We start from the raw sequence: 24,090 nt of genomic DNA, 5'->3' as shown, positions 1-24,090 counted from the left end.
AAGGAGTAGGTGGAGCTAGTTTAAATAGGTGCAGGTGGCTCTGGACAGGCAGATGGCAATAGCAGGTGGAGAAAAGCTGTCTCTATAAATCCAGAGTAGTTCACTGATTGTGCATCCTAGAGGTGAGAGGTGTCACTGCAGCAGAAGGTGGAAGATGACCTCGGAAAACACAAGCAGCTCCAGGACAAGCATGGAACACAACTGAACAGCAGACAGGGGTGGAACATGGAAACTCCTATCCTTAAAAATTGAGTGTTGGTGACTTTGTAGTTGACAGCCTAGGCCCACATTAGAATATTTTGTGCTACAAAATATTAAAAAGACCTGTTCCAGTAGAGCAGTGGCTCCATATGGGTAGTGGATAACATATTTAAATAAAGAAAATATGCGAATAATTACATACATATAATACCCAAATCCTTGCATAAAGCAGTCAGAAAGAGCTACTGGAAGCTTTAAAAAGCTTTACTTTTAAAGAAGAGGGCATCAGCAATTTTAGGGTCCTGTATAGGTTCCCAAAAATGTAAAACAGAGCCACCCTCCAAAGCAGCAGCTTACCCTGGTATAGGTAATGTGCAGCACAGAACATGTGGTATTGCACTATACTGTAGAGAGGTGTTACTAGACAGTTAATTAATGCATGACTTTCAGAAATACAGGTGTCTTACAAGGGAAGTGCCCATTTTTATTGATCAGATTCATTGTCTGTAGCATTTTACTGTATGTTAAGTCTGATCTCAAGTTACAATGGTCCAGGAAAGACCACTGTATGTTGAAAATATTGTAACCGGAGGCCATTGTAACTTGAGAGACCACTGTATATGGTCATTGATTTTATTAAATTTAAAATTAAATTTCTGGAACTTGGCAGAAGTATATTATGTATAGTAATCGCTCTAAAGTATTAAAATAATGTGACATCAAAGAATCAAATGACATTAAAGTAACATTGTTTACCCCTTCTGTTGTCTTCCTACGCTTCTTCTTAGCTGGAACAACAGATTTGCCATGAGATGTCCAGCTCCAAAACACTTTATAATGGTGCAGAGGAATGTCAGGTTCTTCTGGAAGATCCCAAGTTACCCGTACAGTAACAGTGCCATCATTGTTAATCGTTGAGTTAGCTATCTTGAGATTAATTGGCGCTGGTGGTGCTGATGGATCTAGAAGACAAAATATGTGGGGTATTCATTTTCATATTAGTTAATAATATATGTCTTTTCTTTATTTGTTGTCTAATAGAAAAAATAATCCGAAAAAAAAAAAAAAAATACATGGAAATACAGCAGAAACAGCAGACAGACACCTTTGCTTGGGATGCTAGAATCCAACAACACTCAGGCAGGGAGGGGTAGGGAAAGCTAGTTTAAATACTGTAGGTGCAAGTGATTCTGAACTAGCAGACAGCAATAGTAGGTGGAGACAAGCTGCCACTATAAATCCAGAGTAGTTCACTGCCTGCGCACCCTAGTGGCCCGAGGTGTCACTGCAGAAGAAGGTGGTAGAAGACCCCGGTTGACACAAGCAGCTCTAGGACAAGCATGGAACACAGCTGAAGAGCAGACAGGGAAGTGCCAACCATAAGTCTTGTCCAGCAGTGTAACAGTATGTAATGTGAGATATGAGGAAGGTCAGGAAATCGATAGACCATTGTGGAAGGAATGTAAAAAAAAGTGTAAAGGAAAAGGCATATAACAGAGGTACAATGAAACTAGAAAAACATGAGGAATTCTGGATTACACTGAATTTACACCTAGTAATACTATGGAAACAAATGGAGTATTTGGAGCAAATAAAAGGTTATGTTGGCATCCCTAAACAGTGGGTAAGACATTTAACATCTTTCCATAAACTGCCTGGAACAAGACAGCATGACACCCTTCTTATCTTTAGAGTGTGTACTGAGGTAGGTTGAGGTATATACAGATTAAGAGGCACCTAACACCAGCACAATCACCAAGATGCCCTAGATAAAGTATTTTTATAACCATGGTGGAAGGTTCCTCCACGTTTAGCACTGAGATTTTAAGTGGTGCAAGAGAATTACTTTCATATTTTTTTAGTCTTCTGTTATTTTTTATTTTATGTCTTTTTTTTTTTTTTTTTTGCTATATCTGCCTTTCGGAAGTTGGTTAAATCTATTCACAATGATGCATCTCTGCTCAATTTGGAATATGTCACAATATAGTCACAGAAATGTATTTCACATAAGCCTCATCAAGGGCAAAAATAGCAGGTCAAGTGGAGCATCACTCACAGATCGCGAACAAAAAGACAAAACTTGAAAGCATTTAACAAAATGAGGTCATGCGTTCTTTCAACTTCAGTGTGCACCTGGATGTTTTTGCTGTGCTAAATTAGGTATTCAATACATTTCCACGCTCACTGCCTTAGTTAAATAATCAACATACTAAGTTGAATCCTCAGTCTTTGTTTGTAGTTGTCTTCTATTATCACAATGAAATGAACAGTAATTCGTATTCATTTTACAACAGATGTTAAACAAAAAAAAAGATTCCAAGTAAAACTGAGAAGACAAGAGAAGACAATTACTCCGTCTAAGATATGACTACAGTATGTTTAACTTAACGTTCTATTTTTATTCTTCCTGACTCTCGATGTACAATCATTATAAGATAAGATAGACTGTACAGGAACAAAATAGTAAAAAAAGAACACAGCCAACATGATGTCATAAATCACCCCATTTTGTTCATTGAAGGTTTATCCTTTCATGGACCTTAAGGCTGGGTTCACACTACGTATATTTCAGTCAGTATTGTTGTCCTCATATTGCAACCAAAACCAGGAGTGGATTAAAAACACAGAAAGGATCTGTTCAGACAGTATTGAAATTGAGTGGATGGCCGCCATATAACGTTAAATAACTGCCATTATTTCAATATAACAGCCGTTGTTTTAAAATAACAGCAAATATTTGCCATTAAATGGCGGCCATCTACTCAATTTCAACATTGTTTGAACAGATCCTTTCTGTATTTTCAATCCACTCCTGGTTTTGCTTGCAATATGAGGACCACAATACTGACTCAAATATACGTAGTGTGAACGCAGCCTAAAGGGGTATTCCGGAAAACAGGATAGGGGAATAGTAGGAGATCGCAGATTAATTACACCTCAGGTTGGCACGCGATCCGCAGCTCTATTCATTCCTATGGAGCAACGGATAGAGTTAAGTACGCCGGGAAAGCGATGTACTCGGATCTTTCCGCTGCTCCACAGGAATAAATAGAGCCACGGGTCACACGCTGACAGAACCGAAGGGGTCAGATAAGGAGATTGCCGGGGGGTTCAGGGGTCAGACAGCCCACGATCTCCTACTTTTTCCCTATTCTGTGGATAGGGGAAAAGTTAATATTTCCTGGAATACCCCTTTAATTGTTCTGCAGTTAAGCCAAACTTTTTTTTAATGTACATTAAAGGGGTTTTCCAGGCTGAGATGACTGAGATAGGCCCATCAGGTAATGTGGAGAGCACTACACAATGGACAGTGCAAGAAGTCATGCATCATATAGTCATGCATTGTGTAGTGGAGGTGCTGAGCTACTGAAACTCAGCTCCCATTGAAATAAATGGCTCTCCCAAACAGCTGATTGGTGTGGGTGTCAGCATGTTAATTCAGCACAGAAAACCCCTTTAAGTACAGATAGATTGGTTTTTGTGTTTTCTTTTTTAAAGGGGTAGTGCGGCGCTAAGAAATTATTCACAGAATAACACACATTAAAAAGTTATACAACTTTGGTCGGCCAGCACTCGGGATGATCGGAGAGCTTCGGTTGGCATTCCAAAGATGACGTCGTGGCACAGAAGATCGGGGACGGGGGTCGGCACGTGACAGGTATGTATAATGCACCACACTTCCGGGGACACGTGCGGGGGTGGGGGGACACAGGGAAGGGGGCGATTCACAGACATAATATACATTACAAAGTTGTATAACTTTGTAATGTGTGTTATTCTGTGAATAATTTCTTAGCGCCGCACTACCCCTTTAATCTTTTTTTAGTAAATGTTTCCATGAAATCCCAATCTAAACAAAGTTGTCCCGTCGAAAAAGGTTCAATGTACCAAGTGTTAAAATGTAAGAGCACTGTCTACTGCTCAACATCATCTTAAAGCTATAATAAAGTTTTATTTCTTCAAAAAAGACAAAATTTTCAAGCAAGATTGAAAAAATGTAAAAGTTGTCTTTATTTTAGTCTTATACCATTTTTATCTCCAACCTTAAAACCTTGGCTTGGTGGTAAAGACACGCTTTCCAGCACTAAAAACATTAAAGACATATCCTTAGGATTCCACAGTGCTCAGCAAATGACACACATAAGCCAGCTGCTTAACATTAGAAAATCATTAGTCCCATGAGGGGGAGAGAAAGATTTTTATTGAAGGCTGGGGGTGTGTGTTTTGATTTTTACTAGCACCAAGCAATGGAACCATGAAATCACTCTCAATATGAGATTTATGCCTCAAGAAAGAAACAAACAGTTTTCTTTCCATTTGTACATTTATTACCAGTCATTTGTATAGGAATATATAGATACGGACAGACATGACCATGGCTGAGCATAGGAAATTGTAGGAGTCATAGCTTATTTTCCATTTCATAATTGTTGGTGATATTGCTGGTGACATCTTGTACCTACAGGTTCACTAGCATTTGAATGAAGTGTTAATACATCCTCATCTCTATGCCAGCTCAGGCTGATGCATTAAATGGATTGAGAGACACACACTCCTTAATATATATATATTATATATATATATTTTTTTTTTTTTTTCAATTGAAATATATCTGAGATCTGAGCGAAAGTAGAATTCAGGTTTATTCCACTCTAAATTCTGTGGTAAATTTTAGTAAAGTCCCCAGGATATAACCCCTCACACAAAGTCCTGCAATGCCAAGAGTGGTACAGAACCTGCAAAAAGTCACAGATTTTGTACGCCAGATAACTCAAGTACAAGCCTTGTCAAATTTCCTGCATATGAGAAATAAACATGAAAAATAACAAAAAAAAGGCAAAAACACCTTTTACAATACGACATACCCCAATTGTCATAGCAGTTTGACTTTTTTTTTTACTAATACAGGGCTTCAAATCTTCTGCATATACATTAGATCTGGTTACCTGCAGCAGCTACAAGAAGGGGTTGAGAAACTTACTGCATACTGTTTTAATATTGTATTTAAAACACTTGATCGATGGAAACGCCTCCGTGTCCCTATGAATCCGGTCTGACATGAAGGTGACTTTTCCTTTAGAAAATCTACTGGTCTGCACTTGGATATAGGAGGAATAGGTGATGATTTTTTGTGAGCTGTATTTGACTGCTCATGAGTAGGGATGAGCGAACCACTCAAAATTTTGTTTAATGAAATTTTTGAACATTCACACGAATCACATACAAACTAATCTCATTACAACAGGCAAACTCTAGTAGCTACAATAGTAGGACTATTACAGAGTAGCATTTTTTTTTTCCAAAAGCTGTTGCTGTGACAGTGTCAAAAATTGGAAAATGTATGTTGTTTTTTTAAATTTTCAATCAACCTGTCAATCATTCAATTTCCGCCATGGACAGCAGTGCATGTTGGCGGATCAGCAGCATAATATTTATGTTCTCCCGGGACAGCAGTGGATATTGGTAAATGAGCACCCAAAAAGGAGTACAAAAGAAATGACTATTGTGGTGAGCCAAAGCAACTTTATTAGATAAAAAAAGTACAAGAAGGAATAGTGCAAATAGTCTAAAATCTGTACAGTGAAGGCATGGACAGGTGCTGATGAACTAGGGTGCTATAGAGAAAGGTAGCCCTATTGTACGCTACCTATCCTATTGACGGGACCGCTGGGTCAGGCGTCCCTTTGCCAGACGGTATCTGGCCCTACGCTAGACAGTCACGTGGTAGACATACAGGCTGTCAGGGAGTGTAGGATAAGTGATTGTTAACTAATAGTCGTCACTGGTTAGTGTGTGGTAGGGATGAAGTCCCGAGACCCACGTGTGTGTCTCGGGTGAGTATACGGCACTGATATCTCATGGGGTGATGTATACTGTTTTAATTATCTGGCATGTTGGAAATGCTTCATCGATATCAATTTCCTCCACTTCCGACGTGTTTCCCCTAAGTGGTGTGCAAAGGTTTATCAGGGAAATAGTGTGGAGATGTCTATAGTCTGGTCATCAGGGGGACAACCTCCATGTAGAAGTCCTGTTAGTAACAAGGAATAGAAGATGATCCTGTCAACAGATTCTGATGCCAGCTGGTAAAGGATGCTGTGTATATGCAGCACAGTCAGGTCCAGAATCACTTTGTGTCAGTGGATCAGTAAGGTTGTATGCAGTTATTACAGAATTAGTCTTTTACCAAGGTGGATGCCATGTGGTAGATAATCATGACATACAGGTGAGTTGCCGTGAGGTCACAGATATAGCGTTACAGGTGAGTTGTACAGGATATAATGTTAGCAAGTCAGTGATGCATGACGTGCAGGCTAGGTTGTGTCCTAGTGTGTCAGGAGTATCTCCTGTCAGTCCAAATGATGAATATAACAGATTTGGATGTTCGGCGGCAGGGCTCAATCCTGGGACGTTATATGTGCGTCAGCTGGCATCAGAATCTGTTGACAGGATCATCTTCTATTCCTTGTTTCTAACAGGACTTCTACATGGAGGTTGTCCCCCTGATGACCAGACTATAGACATCTCCACACTATTTCCCTGATGAACCTTTGCACACCACTTAGGGGAAACGCGTCGAAAGTGAAGGAAATTGATATCGATGAAGCATTTCCAACATCCCAGATAGCTAAAACAGTATACATCACCCCATGAGATACCAGTGCCGTATACTCACCCGAGACACACACGTGGGTCTCGGGACTTCATCCCTACCACACACTAACCAGTGACGACTATTAGTTAACAATCACTTATCCTACACTCCCTGACAGCCTGTACATCTACCACGTGACTGTCTAGCGTAGGGCCAGATACCGTCTGGCAAAGGTACGCCTGACCCAGCGGTCCCGTCAATAGGATAGGTAGGGTACAATAGGGCTACCTTTCTCTATAGCACCGTAGTTCATCAGCACCTGTCCATACCTTCACTGTACAGATTTTGGACTATTTGCACTATTTCTTCTTGCACTTTTTTATCTAATAAAGTTGCTTTGGCTCACCACAATAGTCATTTCTTTCGTACTCCTTTTTGTTTGTAGCACAGACTTGTGGGAGAAACACATACAATTACTCAGCTAGGTACTTTTTCCTTTTTCATTTACATAATAGAGCACCCAGTAAGTTAAGATGGACACTGTGTTCACATATAATGTACACCCAGCACCCAGTGACATGGTATAATGAACAACAGTCACCCAGTTACTTGCTATACTGGACAATTGCTTCACTGCTCCCACAGAAAACCACCCACAATCCACCCTCCTCTCCTCTCCGTCCATATCTCTCTGTATTTCTCTCCCTGCTGCAACCTCCTCTCCTCTATACATAGCCGACTGGCCGCCTCCAGGAAGCCAATCACCTTATATAGAGGGGGAGGTTCTGACATCACAGTGGGGTTTGCAGCTGATTGGACGTGCGCTAGGGATTATGGATAATCCCATGCTCCCGCCAAAATACAGCACTGTAAACTAACATGTGCGGCTGCCGTGTTTAAAGAGTTTGTTGAATGAATCACTGTGAATTCACTTTGCTCATCTCTACTCATAAGCACACCATAGCATTCTGCCTATCCATTGCACAACCAGACTATGTGAGGGCATTTGAGTTGGAATCTATTCACATTATGCTTCTCCTGAAACTCATTACACTCATTCTTCCTTGGTAGATTACACAATGTTAGCGCATAATGCATTTGATGAACACTAGAGTAAGAACAGCCAAGTGTTTGCTGGAGTCCTATCTTTACTATCTGCTACAGTCTCAGCCCAGTTAGTGGATGCATTAACTTGATAAGTGAGTAGTTTGTGAGTAATATATTGATTCCTTTGTTGTGTTTGTGTTTAATTGTTAACTGGAGCCTCTAAGTGCATATAATGGGCAGAAAGTGGCTGATATATGGTAACATTTGACCTGCCTTTTCTACGAACTGAAAACAGACTAAATGGTTTCTGAAAACGCGATTTACATAGTGTTATTGTGTGTGGTTCATTTTCGGTGTAGGAGCAGAATAGGCAATGTACTGTCCTTGAAATACTAAATATGGGAAAGTACTTATCATCCTAAAAGCATTATTTTATTCCTTTCATACTTGGCCTAGGGGTCTTAGAAAGAAAAATAGAAATGTCACGGCTAGACCCAAAAGGTTATATGTAGAAAGTACCATCATTAACAGAAAACAAGAGTGTCGGGGATGGTAAAAGATCTTATAAAGATTTGCATTAGGTTAATAGTCAATTTCCAAACTTGGTGTCCTTGTTATACATTTCAGTATACTAAGGGCTTAATAGTATTGTCTTTTCTTGGACAATCACTTATTAACTTGTATGTACAGTACTTTGTGGGTCACAAGGAGATGTCTTCCACATAAATTCATGTACTTTGCGAATAAGCAGGGCTCTATTATTTTCTAAAACATTTCCTTTTCATTGTTGGGTAAGCATATTACCATGTAAGGGTCCATTCACATTACGGAATCGGCGCTGATTCTGTAGTGTGAAAGGACCCTAAAAGCTGAGATTGACACCCTAAATGAAAACTGCCTCTAAAAGACCCATATAGTGGGGTTTGTGTACAGTGTGTCTCTATGTTAGAATATATTCCTGTTGAATTAATGAAATTAATTGAAATTTTGGGTGTAAGGTATAAGTAACAGCACAGGAAGATCAATATGCAAAGGTGAAGAAGCTTACTTTAAAATACATACAGAGATATAAGTTCTTCTGACTCTATTTTATGAAAACAGAATCCTCTAAACTAAACTATGAACTAGAGATTAGTGAACCGAATAAGTTATGAGGTAAATAATGTATGTCTCACTGCTCAATGTACAGAAGCAGCGACTCTTGTCATTTGACAGGAGTCCCGGCTCCTGTTTTGTGCAATCCCGAAAATTAAAATTTTGATTAATACAATTTTTTTTTGGGGGGGGAGGGGACTTCGGAGCAAAACTAGACTTTGATGAGCTCATATTGTACTACTGTATACTGTACTGGCAACTATTTTACATATATAAATCAGAAAAATCATTATAGAATGCATATTACAGAGGTAAGTAGGTGTACAGAGTTAAAGATATTCTATATACATTAGTACCTTTTTTGTCTTATGCCTTTGTTTTTGTGTGAATGTGTATATTTTTAGGGTTTGAGGTCACATCTACATCACCAGACTTTTTATATTCTCTTCTCTTGTATCCTTATTTAACTATCACTCCCATAATACTTTTGTCATTTTGGACACAAAAGTAGCTAACATCACATAACATGTAACATGTTAGTTGTTCTCATTGGATTAGTAACAATAGAGAGGAGCACGTCTATATATTTACATCCTTGTAGTTACACAAAGCACAATGAATACTTATTTTTAGCTCCTTACAGTCTATATCTAGAATGTGACGTAAAACCTATCTTTAGCTTGTTCTTTTGAGGCGATGGCAAAGTAAAACCAGAAATACAAGTTATGGGAGGTGAACTGTCATTTACAGTTTAAAAGCTAATACTCGAACGATATAGTAACATAAAACATAGTAACATAGTTAATTAGGTTGAAAAAATACAAGAGTCCATCAAGTTTAACCTACAAAGCCGAAGAAGATAATCATAAGCAGTCAAACGAAATGCCAAATTTTAGAGCAAAGTGCTGCATGTGTGCTATACAGTGAATGTATTTTATTTGACTTTGCTTTAATTCATTTTATTAAAAGCGCCCCCACCTCACCTTAAAAAAGCAAAAGGTTCCACAAAATACTTGGCAACCAATGTTCAATTCCTCTAAAGCATTGCCATGGCAAAGTTAGGCATTAGAAGACTTATTTCATACACTCTCCACTCTTGTTAAATGATAACGTTTATAAAAGACAGAACATTTTGAACATTTCTACTACTGAATATTAATTCTATTGGTCTGAACAATATGTGTAATATAAAAAAACCCTAAAATTTTGGCACATATCAAAAAGTTTCGATCTGTAGAGAGCCTCATAGACTTTTCATGGAGCTGCCTAGACAGCTACCATGAGCTAAAATGAGCTACCATGTGCTTTTCCTGATCAATAAGGGCCCCAGCAGTGAGACCACACCAATCAAATTTATTGATGTATCAAACACTTAGATCAGGCTCTATCCCTCAGCCCCCAATCAAATCACCTAATATGTTCATATAATTATGATTAATCATTAGAGATTAGCGTAACTTGAGCATGCTTGATACTAGATACTAGATACTAGATACTTGATACTAGATACTAGCATTTCAATACTAGTGATTGAAAAAGTTGGATGCAGCCCAAGGTTTCTCCGGACTTCCTAGGGCTGCATCCAACTTCTTTATCCACCAGTAACCAAATGCTGAATGATCGGACTCACAAAATTGTAAAAAATACCACAGCACTCCTTGAGTGCAAAATTGGACTTAAAAAATGTAAATATGAAATAGAAAAATGGATGAAAAAAAGTTACCAGTCTCGTAGACCACCAGAACTAAAGTCCATACAATAGAAAAAAGGTAACAGCACCCAGGCAGTTTAAAGTGCAAGAAGCAAAAAAAAAGTGCTTTATTACCTCATGGCACATACATAGCAGCGACGTTTCGACCTACATGGTCTTTCTCAAGCTTGAGAAAGACCATGTAGGTCGAAACGTTGCTGCTATGTATGTGCCATGAGGTAATAAAGCACTCTTTGCTTCTTGCACTTTAAACTGCCTGAACGATTGGACTCAAGCATGCTCGAATTGCGCTGATCTCTATTGATCATCGCTACAATTTTGTGTTTTCCTGTTCATCCATTTAAAAAAAAAGTTACAATTTCTTTGATTTTTAGCAGTGTTGTTTAGAAATCTTAGGATAAATTTAAGAACCGATTACACATCCATGTTCTGTAACTTTACAACCATCCTGATGGTTAAACAGTAAAGGAAATAGTTAGTTGTTCTAGTACATTGCTCATGTACAAGGAAGAGCATTTTCTACATCTGGGATGAATGGAGACATGTAGGATGTTTGGAATGTAACAGATGGGCACTTGTATAAATATAGAGCACATATAACCAGTGTTCTGAACCACAATCCATGATTATGGCAATGCTTTGCAATGATGCGTCATATTCAGGGTGAAAGCTTCTAATGAATGGTAACAGTTTATTCAGAAAAGTGAGACGGCTAGTTATTAAACATGAAGTTAGGAAATAAGGATCCTTATTAGTGATGAGTGAACATGTTTGTATGTTCGTAGGAACATGACGCTATTTTTCTTGTTCGCCGATCACAAACAATTTGTTTGATGATCGGAATGGTTATAATGATCATTTTTGAACATATTCAAACATGAGAATGTTTATCTTGCGATGTACGCAACTGCGTAAGTTTCCTCCAACTTTGGAAGAGCCAATGAATATGTGGGAAAGGAAGGGCACATCAGGTAATGTAGTAGCCATGTTCACTACTGCCATTACTGTGATTGGCTGTACGATTAGTGCCATTATGCATGTTACGTTCGTGCTATAAAAACGTGCTATAAAAAAATCAGTCTTTCCTGATTCTTGTGCCGTTAAGTAGGGAGAGTGAAATGAGCAGGGACATCATCTGAATTTAGTTAGGCAGCAATATTCACAGTGGTAGTTAGTCAGTGTAGGGAGGGAGAGCTGACCGACTAGGGCATAGAATGTTGTGAACTTGTCAGTGTAGGGAGGTGACAGAATCCAGCTTTTTACCATCCTCCCAAAGAAAGAAAGCATATGCACAAAAAACTGGTAGCACATCACAAAATAATCTTTATTACAAAAATATCATGGATACAAAAATATCATAGAAATACAAATGTACAGGAGTAGTACAATTAGGAAGACAAAAACCCCAAGTACTGCTCTACATTAAAAACACTTAAAATGTCAGCATAAGTCCTTTTGGCGCTCCAGACAGGACTAATCTACCACTCTGACCCTGGACCGTATGAACAATGATAGCTATCAAACATATCTGCCTAGACAGGAACCTTGTAAAGCATGGTATAGCAAGAAGAATTATAAGCATACAAAAAGGAAAAAATAAACAAGGTCACCATATACAGTCCAACAAAGTATAAGGAAGGGGTCAGATGGGATAAGGACCCATCTGAGAAGATCATCCCGGCCGGTCAGATGATCTTTAGTGCCGCTGAATTTGGATGCAGGCGCATCTGTGCGCGCCCGCATCTTAATTCCCTGCTGCACACAATGGAGCGTGCAACCGGAGCCACACGCTCCATTGTGTGCACTGACAGGGTTTTCTGCGGCCGCTATTCAGTGAATAGTGGCCCCAGAAAACTGACATGTCAGTTTCTCGCGGCACCTCTAGGGATCCCGGCCAGAGTGCATACCATTCCTTAGAAGGCAGCACTACGTAAGTTCTGTAGTAATCACGGCCGTTGTTACAACGGCCGTGATTACTACGCAACTTACGTAGTGGGAACATGGCCTTAACAAGCCTGCTCGTGGACAGGTAGCAATGGATAGTTCTACAAACATAGAGAAAACTATTGTGTCACATAAATAGGCTAAAATAAAACAGCAAAAATAAAAAATAAAACCTTCTTTTTCCTTGACATTACTGGGTGTATGTACCCCGAATCCTTATTTGTTTATATCCTAAGAAGTCAAGGTATGTATAGAGACAGGTACTTTTAACCTGATATGTAAGTTGGATTACAGTAAGTGGCTAAAAAATGAATAGTGTGGGGGGCACTGTGCTCAACACTATCATGGTGTGTGGGGGATGGCATATAGGTAAAAATTATTAAGCTTGCAAAATATTGAGACTTGATAGGTTTTACTAACCTTTAGATGAACGGAAGTGTTTGCTGGGTGCTGTAAAGCCTCTTGTTCCATGCACATTAACGGCGGCCACTCTGAACTGGTACCACCTGCTAGGTCTGACATCAGAGAGCTGTATCCTTTCATCTGTGGTCTGATCAAGAAAATTCCATACTGATTAGATTTAAATAGAAGCAATATGCTTGTTACTTACACAACAAAGAGTGATTAAGAAATAATTAAATACACGTTTTATAGTAACAATTCTATTTTGTAAAAAAAAAACTGTTTATAAGCAGTTTCATAAACTTGCTATAATATTGGTATTTTTGTGTGCACATTTTCTACTTAGAAAGTGGATCAGTTAGGCCTGATTTAGCATAAATCTGGTCACATCTGTTGCCGGTTGTAATAGGTTTGTAACAATATATTTTCTAATATGTTTACAAAAAAAAAAAAAAAATATATGGTATTCAAATCAAAACAGATGCAAATACAGAGCTAAAGGGCACTTAGAATTAAACTTTAAGCCTTGGGGTGTATTCACACGCTCTGTAGATCACGGATAGTACGCCGATGTGCAGCTGTGTCACTACAGTAGTGGGAAGATTTGAATAGGTTCGGAGCTCCTGGTGTCACAATGATACATGATGGCAGGAGTTCCCGATACTGACCAGTAGCTTCACGCTCCAAAGCATCCGTGGTCTATGAAGCACGTGAATGTGCCCTTAGAGTCCTTTTACACAGATTGATTATCGGTAATGAGTGCTCCTAGGAAAAGAGCCAGCAATTAGCCGATACACAAGCATCAGCTGATTGAATCTTTTCTTTGGCCATATAAATCATCCTTATCAGCCCATCTCACTGTATAAACAAGTACATCCTATAACAATGCATTTAAATGGCCGTACAAACAATCCAGCAGTTGTGTTGCTCATTCACAGGATTAATTCGGCCTGATGAAGTTCTGATGAGCACTGATCTCTGCATGTGTTTCCTGCCTCACATCGAGCCATGTTAAAGGGCCCTCATATCCTCAGTCCATATTGGGTTGGATTCACAAACACAGTGCCTATGGAAATGTATGGAAATACACTGTGCTTCTGTGTGTCTCTGTGTCCCTTTACACATGGTGGCACATGGAGTAAGGTCTAGTGGCACATAGAGTGACTACTGGTCAATGTACTGTCCTTGTACATAGATACATTTGATTGCTGCCTTATCCTTCTTAGAGCTTAATCCCACGTCCCATAATATACAGACACTACGGATTGGAGATCCCCGTACTGGAGTCTTTCCCTGCCCAGGATAATGTTTTAATATCATGCCAGGAGCGGAAAGTGTTTGAATCTTTGCAGCACTGTTATAAAGCAGCTGTGCGGCTTTATGATTGTGTGAGTTTTTATTTTTTGCAAAAAAATAAAATAAAAAATAAAAATACAGTTTTTGTAGAAAGGGATGATGACAATCAACATGGCCAACATTATACCTCCTAAAAGCATTTTCCACTTTGCTTTGGTAGTTTCTAAATGACATATCTGCTTATTACTGTATATACAATTTAGGTATCAGAAATGGTTGAATGACAATTATCTTTATCTGACACAGTGCTCTCTGCTGCCACCTCTGTCCGACATCTGAACTGTCCAGAGCAGTAGCAAATTCCCATAGAAAACCCCTCCTGTTCTGGACAGTTCCTGTCTTGGACAGATATGTCAGCAGAGAGCACTGTCAGACTGAAAACACAATACCACTTCCTGCAGGACATACAGCCGCTGATAAGTATAAGACCTGAGATTTTTTTTAATAGAAGTAAATTACAAATTAATATAACTTTCTGAAACCAGTTGATTTGAAAGAAAAAGAGTTTTGTTGGATAACCCCTTTAACTTGTGGCTCTCTAGCTTTTATATAATTATTCTTAAATCTTGGCATGCTAAGTGCATGCTATTGTGCTATAACATTCTATGGGAGTTGTAGGTTGAAAATAACTTGAGATTCATAAGTTGGGTCTAGAAGATACCCTTTAAGCACTACTGATCAGTCAATTGAGGATAACCTTTAAAATGTCATTTTAGCTTTGGCCAACAACAACAGAAACCAACTTGAAGTAATGGCACAATATTGTTAAAATTTATAACCTGTTAAATTGGGCACAAGTAAGTTCAAGCTCACTGACTTAGTTTCCCTGCTATATAATTGATCATTTACAATGTATAGCGCAAGGCAGTGTTATTGGAATGGTTTACATTTATTATTTCAGCCTCGTCATCCAAGCGTTACTGCTGCAAATGTGTTTTATTTGGCCATCAAGGAAGGGGCCGACTAAGAATCAATGGATTTATAAAAACGACCATTCAGTGACCCCATTAGTTTAACGTATATCTTTGACTTAATATATGTGACTAGGTAACCTCCATGCAGGTCAAACGCATTGAAGCCCTGTGTGGCCTTCTCATTGCTCCTTCTTTTTTTCTTGATGTATCTTATCTCTACACATGTTTATATCCATGAAAGAAATGTCCCCCCAAGTGTCTGCTGAAATCAATACCATGTCTAGAAGTTAAGCTCAGGTTATTTAAACTACGCAAGGAAACTAGATAAAAGAAAAATATCCTCAATTCAGGGACGCAGCTGGGAAGGGGCTGGGGATCACTATGGCTCAGTAAAGGTATTTGGTATTTTATATTTACTAATCAGAGGTATTACTTTTTTCTCCTTATCTGACAGATGATCCTTTGAACCCCCTAATCCACCAAGAAACAGGTGAGTCTTTTTTTGTTTGTTTTTTGCATTTTTGATGTGATTTTTCTGCAGTTGCAATTTGCAACAGCCGTGATTTATACAACACATATGTTGTATGTGAATGAATGGAATCCCGGCCGGAGCGTATACACATCATACGCACCAGTAGGGATTCCATCCGGCTGCATGAAAAATTTAAGCTTTCTGCGGCTTCTATTCATTGAATAGCAGCCGCACACAACATGTCAGTTCACACAATGGAGCATGCGGCTCCGGGCGCATTCTCCATTGTGTGCAGCAGTGAATTGGCATGCGAATTGCAAATGCAAATTTGCAAATTTACCAGAACTGAAGATCATCCGGCTGGTACTGCCGGTAACACTGTCCGCTTTGTGATCATGGCCTAAAATAGCATAGTTTTTGCCACAATTCCAGCAAAATTGCAGCAAAAATTGTGTTTTTTGTCCACTATTGCACAATTTACGGCAATATAGCAGGAACATTGCAGCAAATGCATCAAAAAACATCATGTGTGAACACAGCCTTAGGAGTCATGGCCTGCTTTCTTTCTTTATTGTCCCAACTTAAGTGTGTGGTGTTCACATGTTCAGTTTTTTAATTGCAATTACTGAATACAGACACAGGAATAGATTTGAAAAGAGACAAAGCCTCAAGTCTTTCTTTTATATGTGTGCTCCATTAACCCCTTAAGGACAGAGCCAATTTCAATTTTTGCGTTTTCGGTTTTTCCTCCTTGTGCTTAAAAGGCCATAGCACTTGCATTTTTCCACCTAGAGACCCACATGAGCCCTTATTTTTTGCGTCACTAATTGTACTTTGCAATGACAGGCTGTATTTTTGCATAAAGTACACTGCGAAACCAGAAAAAAATTCAAAGTGTGGTGAAATTGAAAAAAAAAAACGCATTTTGTTTATTTGGGGGAAATGTGTTTTTACGCCATTCGCCCTGGGGTAAAACTGACTTGTTATATATGTTCCTCAAGTCGTTACGATTAAAACGATATGTAACATGTATAACTTATATTGTATCTGATGGCCTGTAAAAAATTTAAACCATTGTCAACAAATATACGTCACTCAAAACCACTCCATTCCCAGGCTTATAGCGCTTTTATCCTTTGTTCTATGGGGCTGAGTGAGGTGTCATTTTTTGCGCCATGATGTGATCTTTCTATCGGTACCTTGATTGCGTATATACGACTTTTTGATCGCTTTTTATTACAATTTTTCTGGATTTGATGCGACCAAAAATGCGCAATTTTGCACTTTGGGATTTTTTTGCGCTTACGCCGTTTACCGTGCGAGATCAGTAATGTGATTAATTAATAGTTCGGGCGATTACGCACGCGGCGATAGCAAACATGTTTATTTATTTATTTATTTACTTTTATTTATAACCTTGGGAAAGGGGGGTGATTCAGACTTTTATTAGGGGAGGGGGCTTTTTACTAATAATGACATTTTTTTTTTAACTTTAACACTTATACTAGAAGCCCCCCTAGGGGACTTCTAGTATAAGTACACTGATCTCTCATTGAGATCTCTGCAGCATAGATATCCATGAGAGATCCAGAGATCCATGAGATAGGCACTCGTTTACTTCCGGCTGCTGCAGCCGGAAGTAAACGAGTGCCGAGCCGGGGACGGCGCCATCTTGGAGCGGTCCCCGGCCTCATTTACGGAGATCGCTCCTCCGGGATGTTATCCCGGAGGAGCGATCTCCCCACTAGACACCAGGGATGACGCTGCGTCTGGTAATCGGATGCAGCTGTCATGTTTGACAGCTGCATTTGATTACTGTATTAGCGGGCACGGCGATCGGACCGTGCCCGCTAATACCTACGGTCCCGGGCTACACGCGGCACCCGGGACCGCCGCGGTTCAGAGCGGGGTCGCCGCGCGGCCCCGCTCTGAACTCCCTTACCGGCATCAGGGCGTATATTTACGCCCGATGTCGTTAAGGGGTTAATAATCCTGGCTTTGTATTTAATAATTGCACCTTAAGGCTATGTTCACACTACGTAAGTGCTGCCCTTCATGGAATCCCGGCCGGAGTGTAAACATGGTATACACTCCGGTCGGGATCCCTAGTGGCGCCGCAAAAAACTTACTTGTCAGTTTTCTGAGGCCGGTATTCATTGAATGGCGGCCGCAGAGAACCTTTCAGTTCACACAATGGAGAATGCGGCTCTGGCCACGCACTCCATTGTTTGCAGCGGTGAATTCAGCGGCAGTGAAGATCATCCAGCCGGGTACAGGCAGTACCAGGATGATCTTCTCTGACACCGGCCATTCCGCGACCCGGCCGGGTAACTGAACGGCCAGTGTCTTACTATGTGTGAACATGGCCTAAGGCCACACTCAGTATTTTGGTCGGCATAGTTAACTAAAACCAGGCATGGCCACCATTTTACGGCAAACAATTGCCGTTATTTTAAAGGAATGTCCGTTGTTTTGAAATAACATCCATTATTTGCCAATAAATGGTGGTCATACACTCAATTTCAACAGTGTGTGAACATAGCCTTTCTGTGTTTTCTATCCACTCCTGGTTTTGGTTGAAAAATACTGACCAAAATACTAAGCAAATATACTGTGTGGGATCATAGCCTTATGGTCCTTTTACACTGAGTGATAATTCACTCAATTGATCATGGATGAGTATTTGAAAGACTGTTTAGACATAATGATCTGCGAATTATCATCAAAACTTGAGAACATTTTTAAATATCACAATGAACAATTTCTCACTTGTCGCTTGATGATTGGCTGATTGTTCAGATGCAATTGCTATCGCGAAGATTTGAACGATAATCTCCTCTTGTAAAAGGACAGCTAGGCTAGCTAATTAATTACTAGCGTTAATATGACTTACAAGCTCATTATATTATTTTTACTCAAAATCACGGTCATAGTTTGGTATTCTTTTTTGTATGTGAACAAAGCCCTAAAGAGTCTTTCCATTTCAGCTTCAATTGAAGAACATTTCATTAGCTTTTGTATAGGTTATACAGATTAGTGAGAGGTAAAACTCTAAAGTTTCCTACATTTAGGTCCTGTCGCTTCACAGAATTTATTTTATCTTGATTTGTTACTAACAATGGACTGCAGTGCAGATATATCTTGCAAAATACAGATTAAGATTCTATATGTCAAAATGTGTAATACTAGACAGAACTACTATTTTATTGTACAAAATAAAATCAAGTAATGAACCAATACATGAGAAAAAATTAGGAAAGTCCTGAGATTAACTTTTTGCATTAAAAAATACTTTTAAGTAAAGCATTCTCTCATTATCGAGAAGATTACAGCTTTTGCCAGCAATTACTGTCAAATGTCTGGTAAATGTCACCACATTCCATGAATATGCAAAAATTACAGGATGCTAAATGTCTCGTTAAATATTTTGCAAATGTTAAAACAATTTATGAATGATTGCATTACGGATATGTGATATTATGTTTTGTAGATTTATTATCTTTTCTATATTCAAACTCTTTGTCTAGAGAGCAGGAAAGATCTAACCTGTTCTGCTCCCTGGTGCTCATTTCCAAAAGTAGAGGGTGACCGTTGGGTGCAGGCGAAACCACACCCGTACACAATGTCTAATTGCTGCCCAATGTTGTGGTGTAATTGAGAAGCTATTGAATATAATATGTAGGCATCGTACTTGTGACATACAACTGCCCCCTCTCATCGCAGAAAATTTAGTTCTTCAATGAGCAGAGATTAAAAAAAAATGAGCGCCAGGGGGCAGAACAGGTAATATCTTTTCTATTCCCAAACAATCCCTTTAAGATGGTAGGCTGGTAGGTTCAGAGACTGATGGTGAGGGAGTCTTTTATGTGTTAGACGCTAGATGTTGTAGGGTTGTGAACTATTTTGCATTGTACTGTGAAAAGTTTTGCTGTGTGTGATAAATAAAACTGGTTGCAGTCAGTTGTATTCCTACTTCAAACACTAAAAATAGTGACCCAAGAGATGACATCCCATGAGCTGCTTGTCCCCAAACTTGTCACAGTACTTTACTCTCTGCATGTTGACATGCTCATGAAGATAGGAAATTTCAATTTTTTTCCAGCCATGGGGAAGTTGGCTGGAAGGATGGTGGAAACGGACAAGTAGAGCAAGCTTCGAAAACACTCAGATGTGCCTGAAATCGAACATGCAGCACTTGATTAGTGGTGGCTGCTGAAGTTGGATGCAGCCATAGGAAGTCCTGGAAAACATATATACAGCTATAGGCTAAGTTTTTTCTTGTCAATTTATAATTTTTAAAATGACATCCGTTATTTTGAGGATTAGCAGCTCATCAGTGCAATAACAGCTGCTGGTATATTATTCTAGTTTCAGTGGATTAATTGGCCTTTGGGTGTGTCTTTAACTAAAAAGTCCATTAAATTTAATAGTAAAAACAGAGAAAGGACGGTGAAAAAAGAAAAACCTGTATGTAAACAACAAAAAAATAAGGTCTGCTGTTTGCAAAAGACGTCCAAAAATAAATGACATGATCATTATTGTGACGTTTGCACAGATAACGTCTGTCAATTTATACACTGTGTGCATTGGACGTCCATCATTCCATTGACTTCAATGCATTGCTCTGCCGTCAGTTAAATTGCGGCAATAATGGACGTCTTTTTAAATAGAAAAAGTGCATGTGCTTGAACATAGCCTTAGGCTGACCTTGCTCAAAGTTTGTTCAACTCTAATTGTTATGTGAATATTGTGTATCCACATGTTCTCTAATTAATATCTTATTACTATTATTCTTCTAATTGATTTCGTCTACAGTATTTTTAAGAAAATGAGCAAACAGCTAGAATCTTTATTTTTATATTATTGATTGTAGGGATTTTAGGCTTAAAGTTAATTAGTTCTAGTCTTTTGACCTGTCAGCACATACTATGAATTCATATGACCTCAATGCTTACAATATAATGTACTATAATGGAGGCAGTTGGAGATACTTGCAAGGCCACACAAAGTTAATATTGATTTTTAGCCAACAACTCCCACTTCATAGACTAGCGCTTAACCACATAATACTACAGTCCTTCCTACGTTTATTTTGGCATTAACTTAAAATATCAGTAACGAAAAAAAGCTATTTTCTATTTAGAATGGAAAAACTGGTTTTGGTGCAGTATTAAGCCAGATGTGATATTTAGTATTTAATAAGAATCAAATATACTGCCAGGACATGCGCTTCTATATAGATTGTTTAATTATGCAGAGATTATGTATTCCTCAGTGCTTATGTGTGTATATATGGGTGAATCTGATTTTCATGAATAAGTAAATTTGATTATTTTTATTTTCCCCAAAATAAGGATAGCTAGCAGTCATATAACTTGATTGACTGACTATAGCTGACTGCTTAAAGAGACCTGATCACCATGACAAGCTTCATTTCAATTTGAGCATTTGAATGATGCCCTGTCAAAACTGGAACAGTGTTCATATAGGGGATGAAGAAGTAAGATAAACCAAGTTGACTTCTTAGAAAGATGGTTTTGTCTGTGATGCGTAAGGGTCTCAGGGCAATGTGACATTTGACCTCTCTCAGCTCTCTATTGAATGGTGAGAGGGTCCTCGGTCAGGAGAGGCATATGTGACCATGTATCTTAATGCCTCTTTAGAAAACTATTTTATAGGTGTAGCTGCAAATCAATAAGGGCTGTATTACATGGCACAATTAAAAGGAGTAAGCGAGTGCTGAGCTGTCAGATCAGTACTTGCTTCCTCCCTTTTCCCTGCTCACTGCCTGTGCTATTACACACACAGACAGCGAGTGGGAAGAGCATGGGGGGGGGGGCTGCAGGGAGCTGCAGGAGGGACTTCCGGGATAATGTTTAGATCTTCCATTGAAGTCAGCGGCAGTCTGCTGCCGCTGCTCCTGTTCCTTGGTTTGACGAGCAGCAGACCATTTACTTTAAGTTCACACAAAATAGGCAAAATACTGGCAGTAAAAAATGATCGTGAACATTATGGAAGCCCTCGCGGGCAGGGATCTCTCTTCCCGTGTACCAGTTGGCCATTTGCCTTCAATGTGTTTTGATCTTGTAATGTTCCTGTTTGTTAACCCCTATTGCTTGTATAGCGCTCTGGAATGACAAATTAGTAATAATAATAATAATAATAATAATAATAATAATAATAATAATAATAATAATAATATAGACCATTATTGTGAAATAACAGCTGTTATTTTAGTAACAACAACCGTTATTTTGCATAAAAAGAGGTGTGAACATAGCCTCATACACGTTTTCTTTATTTTAACGTTTAACACAGACCTGTGAAATAGTTTGCCAGGGTGTAGCATCATCTTCACTTGGGTGTATGCCGTAATTCCATCGTCTCTGAACTACATAGATCACTGGCTCAACAGAAATGTTGAATTTTGAAGACCATTTAATTTCAAGATTTCCATGTTGAAGTTCACTGAAGATTAATTCCTTCCTTGGCTTTAGTGGAACACCTGTAACATGGAAAGAAAATGTCTTGTTTAAAGGTTTCTTCTTAAGCATTGTTTTTTCTTTGTCTAGAAAATGCATCACTCTTGTCTAGAAAATTGTATCTGATATTACAGCTCCAGACTAATGCTGAGCCAATTTGACGCTCAGCATTTGACTACTGCTACCTGAAGAAGTTGTATGCAGCCCTAGGGAGTCCTGTAAAACATGGATATAGCTATAATCTGTATCCATGTTTTCCTTGCAGCCCTAGGGCATGTTCGCTTATCACTACTCCAGACCATTCACATAGAAGGACCTAAGCAGCAATTACAGACACATCCCATGGATAAAAGTGGTGCTGTCCCGGGATAGATAGAAAAAACCTAATACAACCATTTTATTTACTTAGTGCATACATTCAGGTAAGAGTTTCAAGATGGTCTAAACATTCAAATCCAGTCAATTGTTTTATAAAATGTTTTAAGTTTATAACAATGATATGTATAAGGTTATGTGTGTAACTTTGGAATACTTCATATCGAAGTCTTATGTTTCAAGATATACATAAAATTGAATAAACATAGAAATGTACATGTTACTTGCCAGCCAACAATTGTTGGATCTCGTTTTTCTTGATGAGCATTATGAACCCTGTCAGGTTGAATTTGTAAGCTTTAAACCTCATCTTTAATTGTAAAGTGCAATGATTCTGCAATTTGCATGCACAATGCTCATCTGGTTTACATTACGATCCATTGGATTCAGTTGATTGGAAATAACTCAACCTCTCTGTCGGATGTAATTGTCAGCATATGTATTTTAAAATTACAAAAGAGGTGAGCAAGTACAAGTGCATTTCAATGTGTTCCTCTGTACACGCCATTAAGAACACCTAAAACAGATGTGACTTAATCGCTATTTCTTCCTTTTTGGTGTAGCAAAGAAAACATCAAAAAGACAAATACAAGTAAACATATACTATTACACTTATGATGAAAGAGAGAGAGAGAGAGAGAGAGAGAGAGAGAGAGAGAACTCATTCATCTACATATTCTGATTTTGTATGTGCATTCTATTGAGGGCTATCATGAAAGACACTTTAAAGACCCTATTACACCAAATGGTTATTGGCTGTTCCGGACAATAATTGTTTGGTGTAACAGGGCATGTAAAAAGACCACAGTCAGCCAACGTGCACGATGCTGGCTGATTGTGGTCTTTCAAAATGGCCCGATTATGACAGTGACGGTCTGCTGCGCATTGCTCCGTGTAATAGGAGAGGCGGCAGCAGACCAACACTGACTTCATTGGCCAGCCTGGATGATCTAAGGCCCCTCCTGAACCTCCCCATGGCCTCTCCCATTCCCCCTCGCTCACTGTCTGTGTGTGTATTAGCACAGACAGCGAGCTGGGAACAAAGGGCTAGCGAGCGCTGGACTGACTGATTGATGCTCGATTCCCCCTCAGTAATGGTCTGTTAAATATGGCCTTAAAGGGGTTGGCCACTTTATAGTAAAATTGCTCAGTGTGCAGTATTAGTAACTGTACTTTCTACAATTACTGACAGGGGCTCCCTGTGTACCTCATAGAGCTAAAATCAGACTCTCCTCCTTCAGGCTGTGCTGCCCTGGTGTGTAGTAATTGTGGTCATAAGATGGCTGACATGGAGGAGCATGTGACCTTGTCCGCCCCCTGTGTCCACCACTAAGCCTGTATATACCTATGGAGAACATTGGAGGGCATCCCTTGTCACATGCTCCTCCATGTCGGCCATATTGTGGACAGGCTTACCACAGAGCAGGGCAGCACAGCCTGGGGTAGAAGAGCCTGATTTAAGCTCTATGAGGTACACAGGGAGCTGCTGTCAGTAT

The 24,090-nt window shown here is 39.2% G+C and overlaps 1 protein-coding gene across 1 annotated transcript in view; it reads right to left on the bottom strand.

Annotated features, from left to right (window-relative positions):
• Positions 1 to 24,090, bottom strand: part of ANOS1 (anosmin 1) — a 157,363-nt gene that overhangs the window by 34,882 nt on the left and 98,391 nt on the right. Inside the window, exons 5-7 of the mRNA XM_069945364.1 lie at positions 22,058 to 22,242; positions 13,014 to 13,143; positions 958 to 1,163 (exon numbers count right to left, since the gene is read on the bottom strand). Of these exons, the coding sequence (XP_069801465.1) occupies positions 958 to 1,163; positions 13,014 to 13,143; positions 22,058 to 22,242 (521 nt within the window). The remainder of the gene's footprint in view (positions 1 to 957; positions 1,164 to 13,013; positions 13,144 to 22,057; positions 22,243 to 24,090) is intronic.

Source organism: Dendropsophus ebraccatus, chromosome 11, assembly GCF_027789765.1.
Source record: "Dendropsophus ebraccatus isolate aDenEbr1 chromosome 11, aDenEbr1.pat, whole genome shotgun sequence".
Lineage (NCBI taxonomy): Eukaryota > Metazoa > Chordata > Amphibia > Anura > Hylidae > Dendropsophus > Dendropsophus ebraccatus.
The sequence above is the reverse complement of the archived record's forward strand: the minus strand, read 5'-3'. Positions and strand labels throughout refer to the sequence as shown.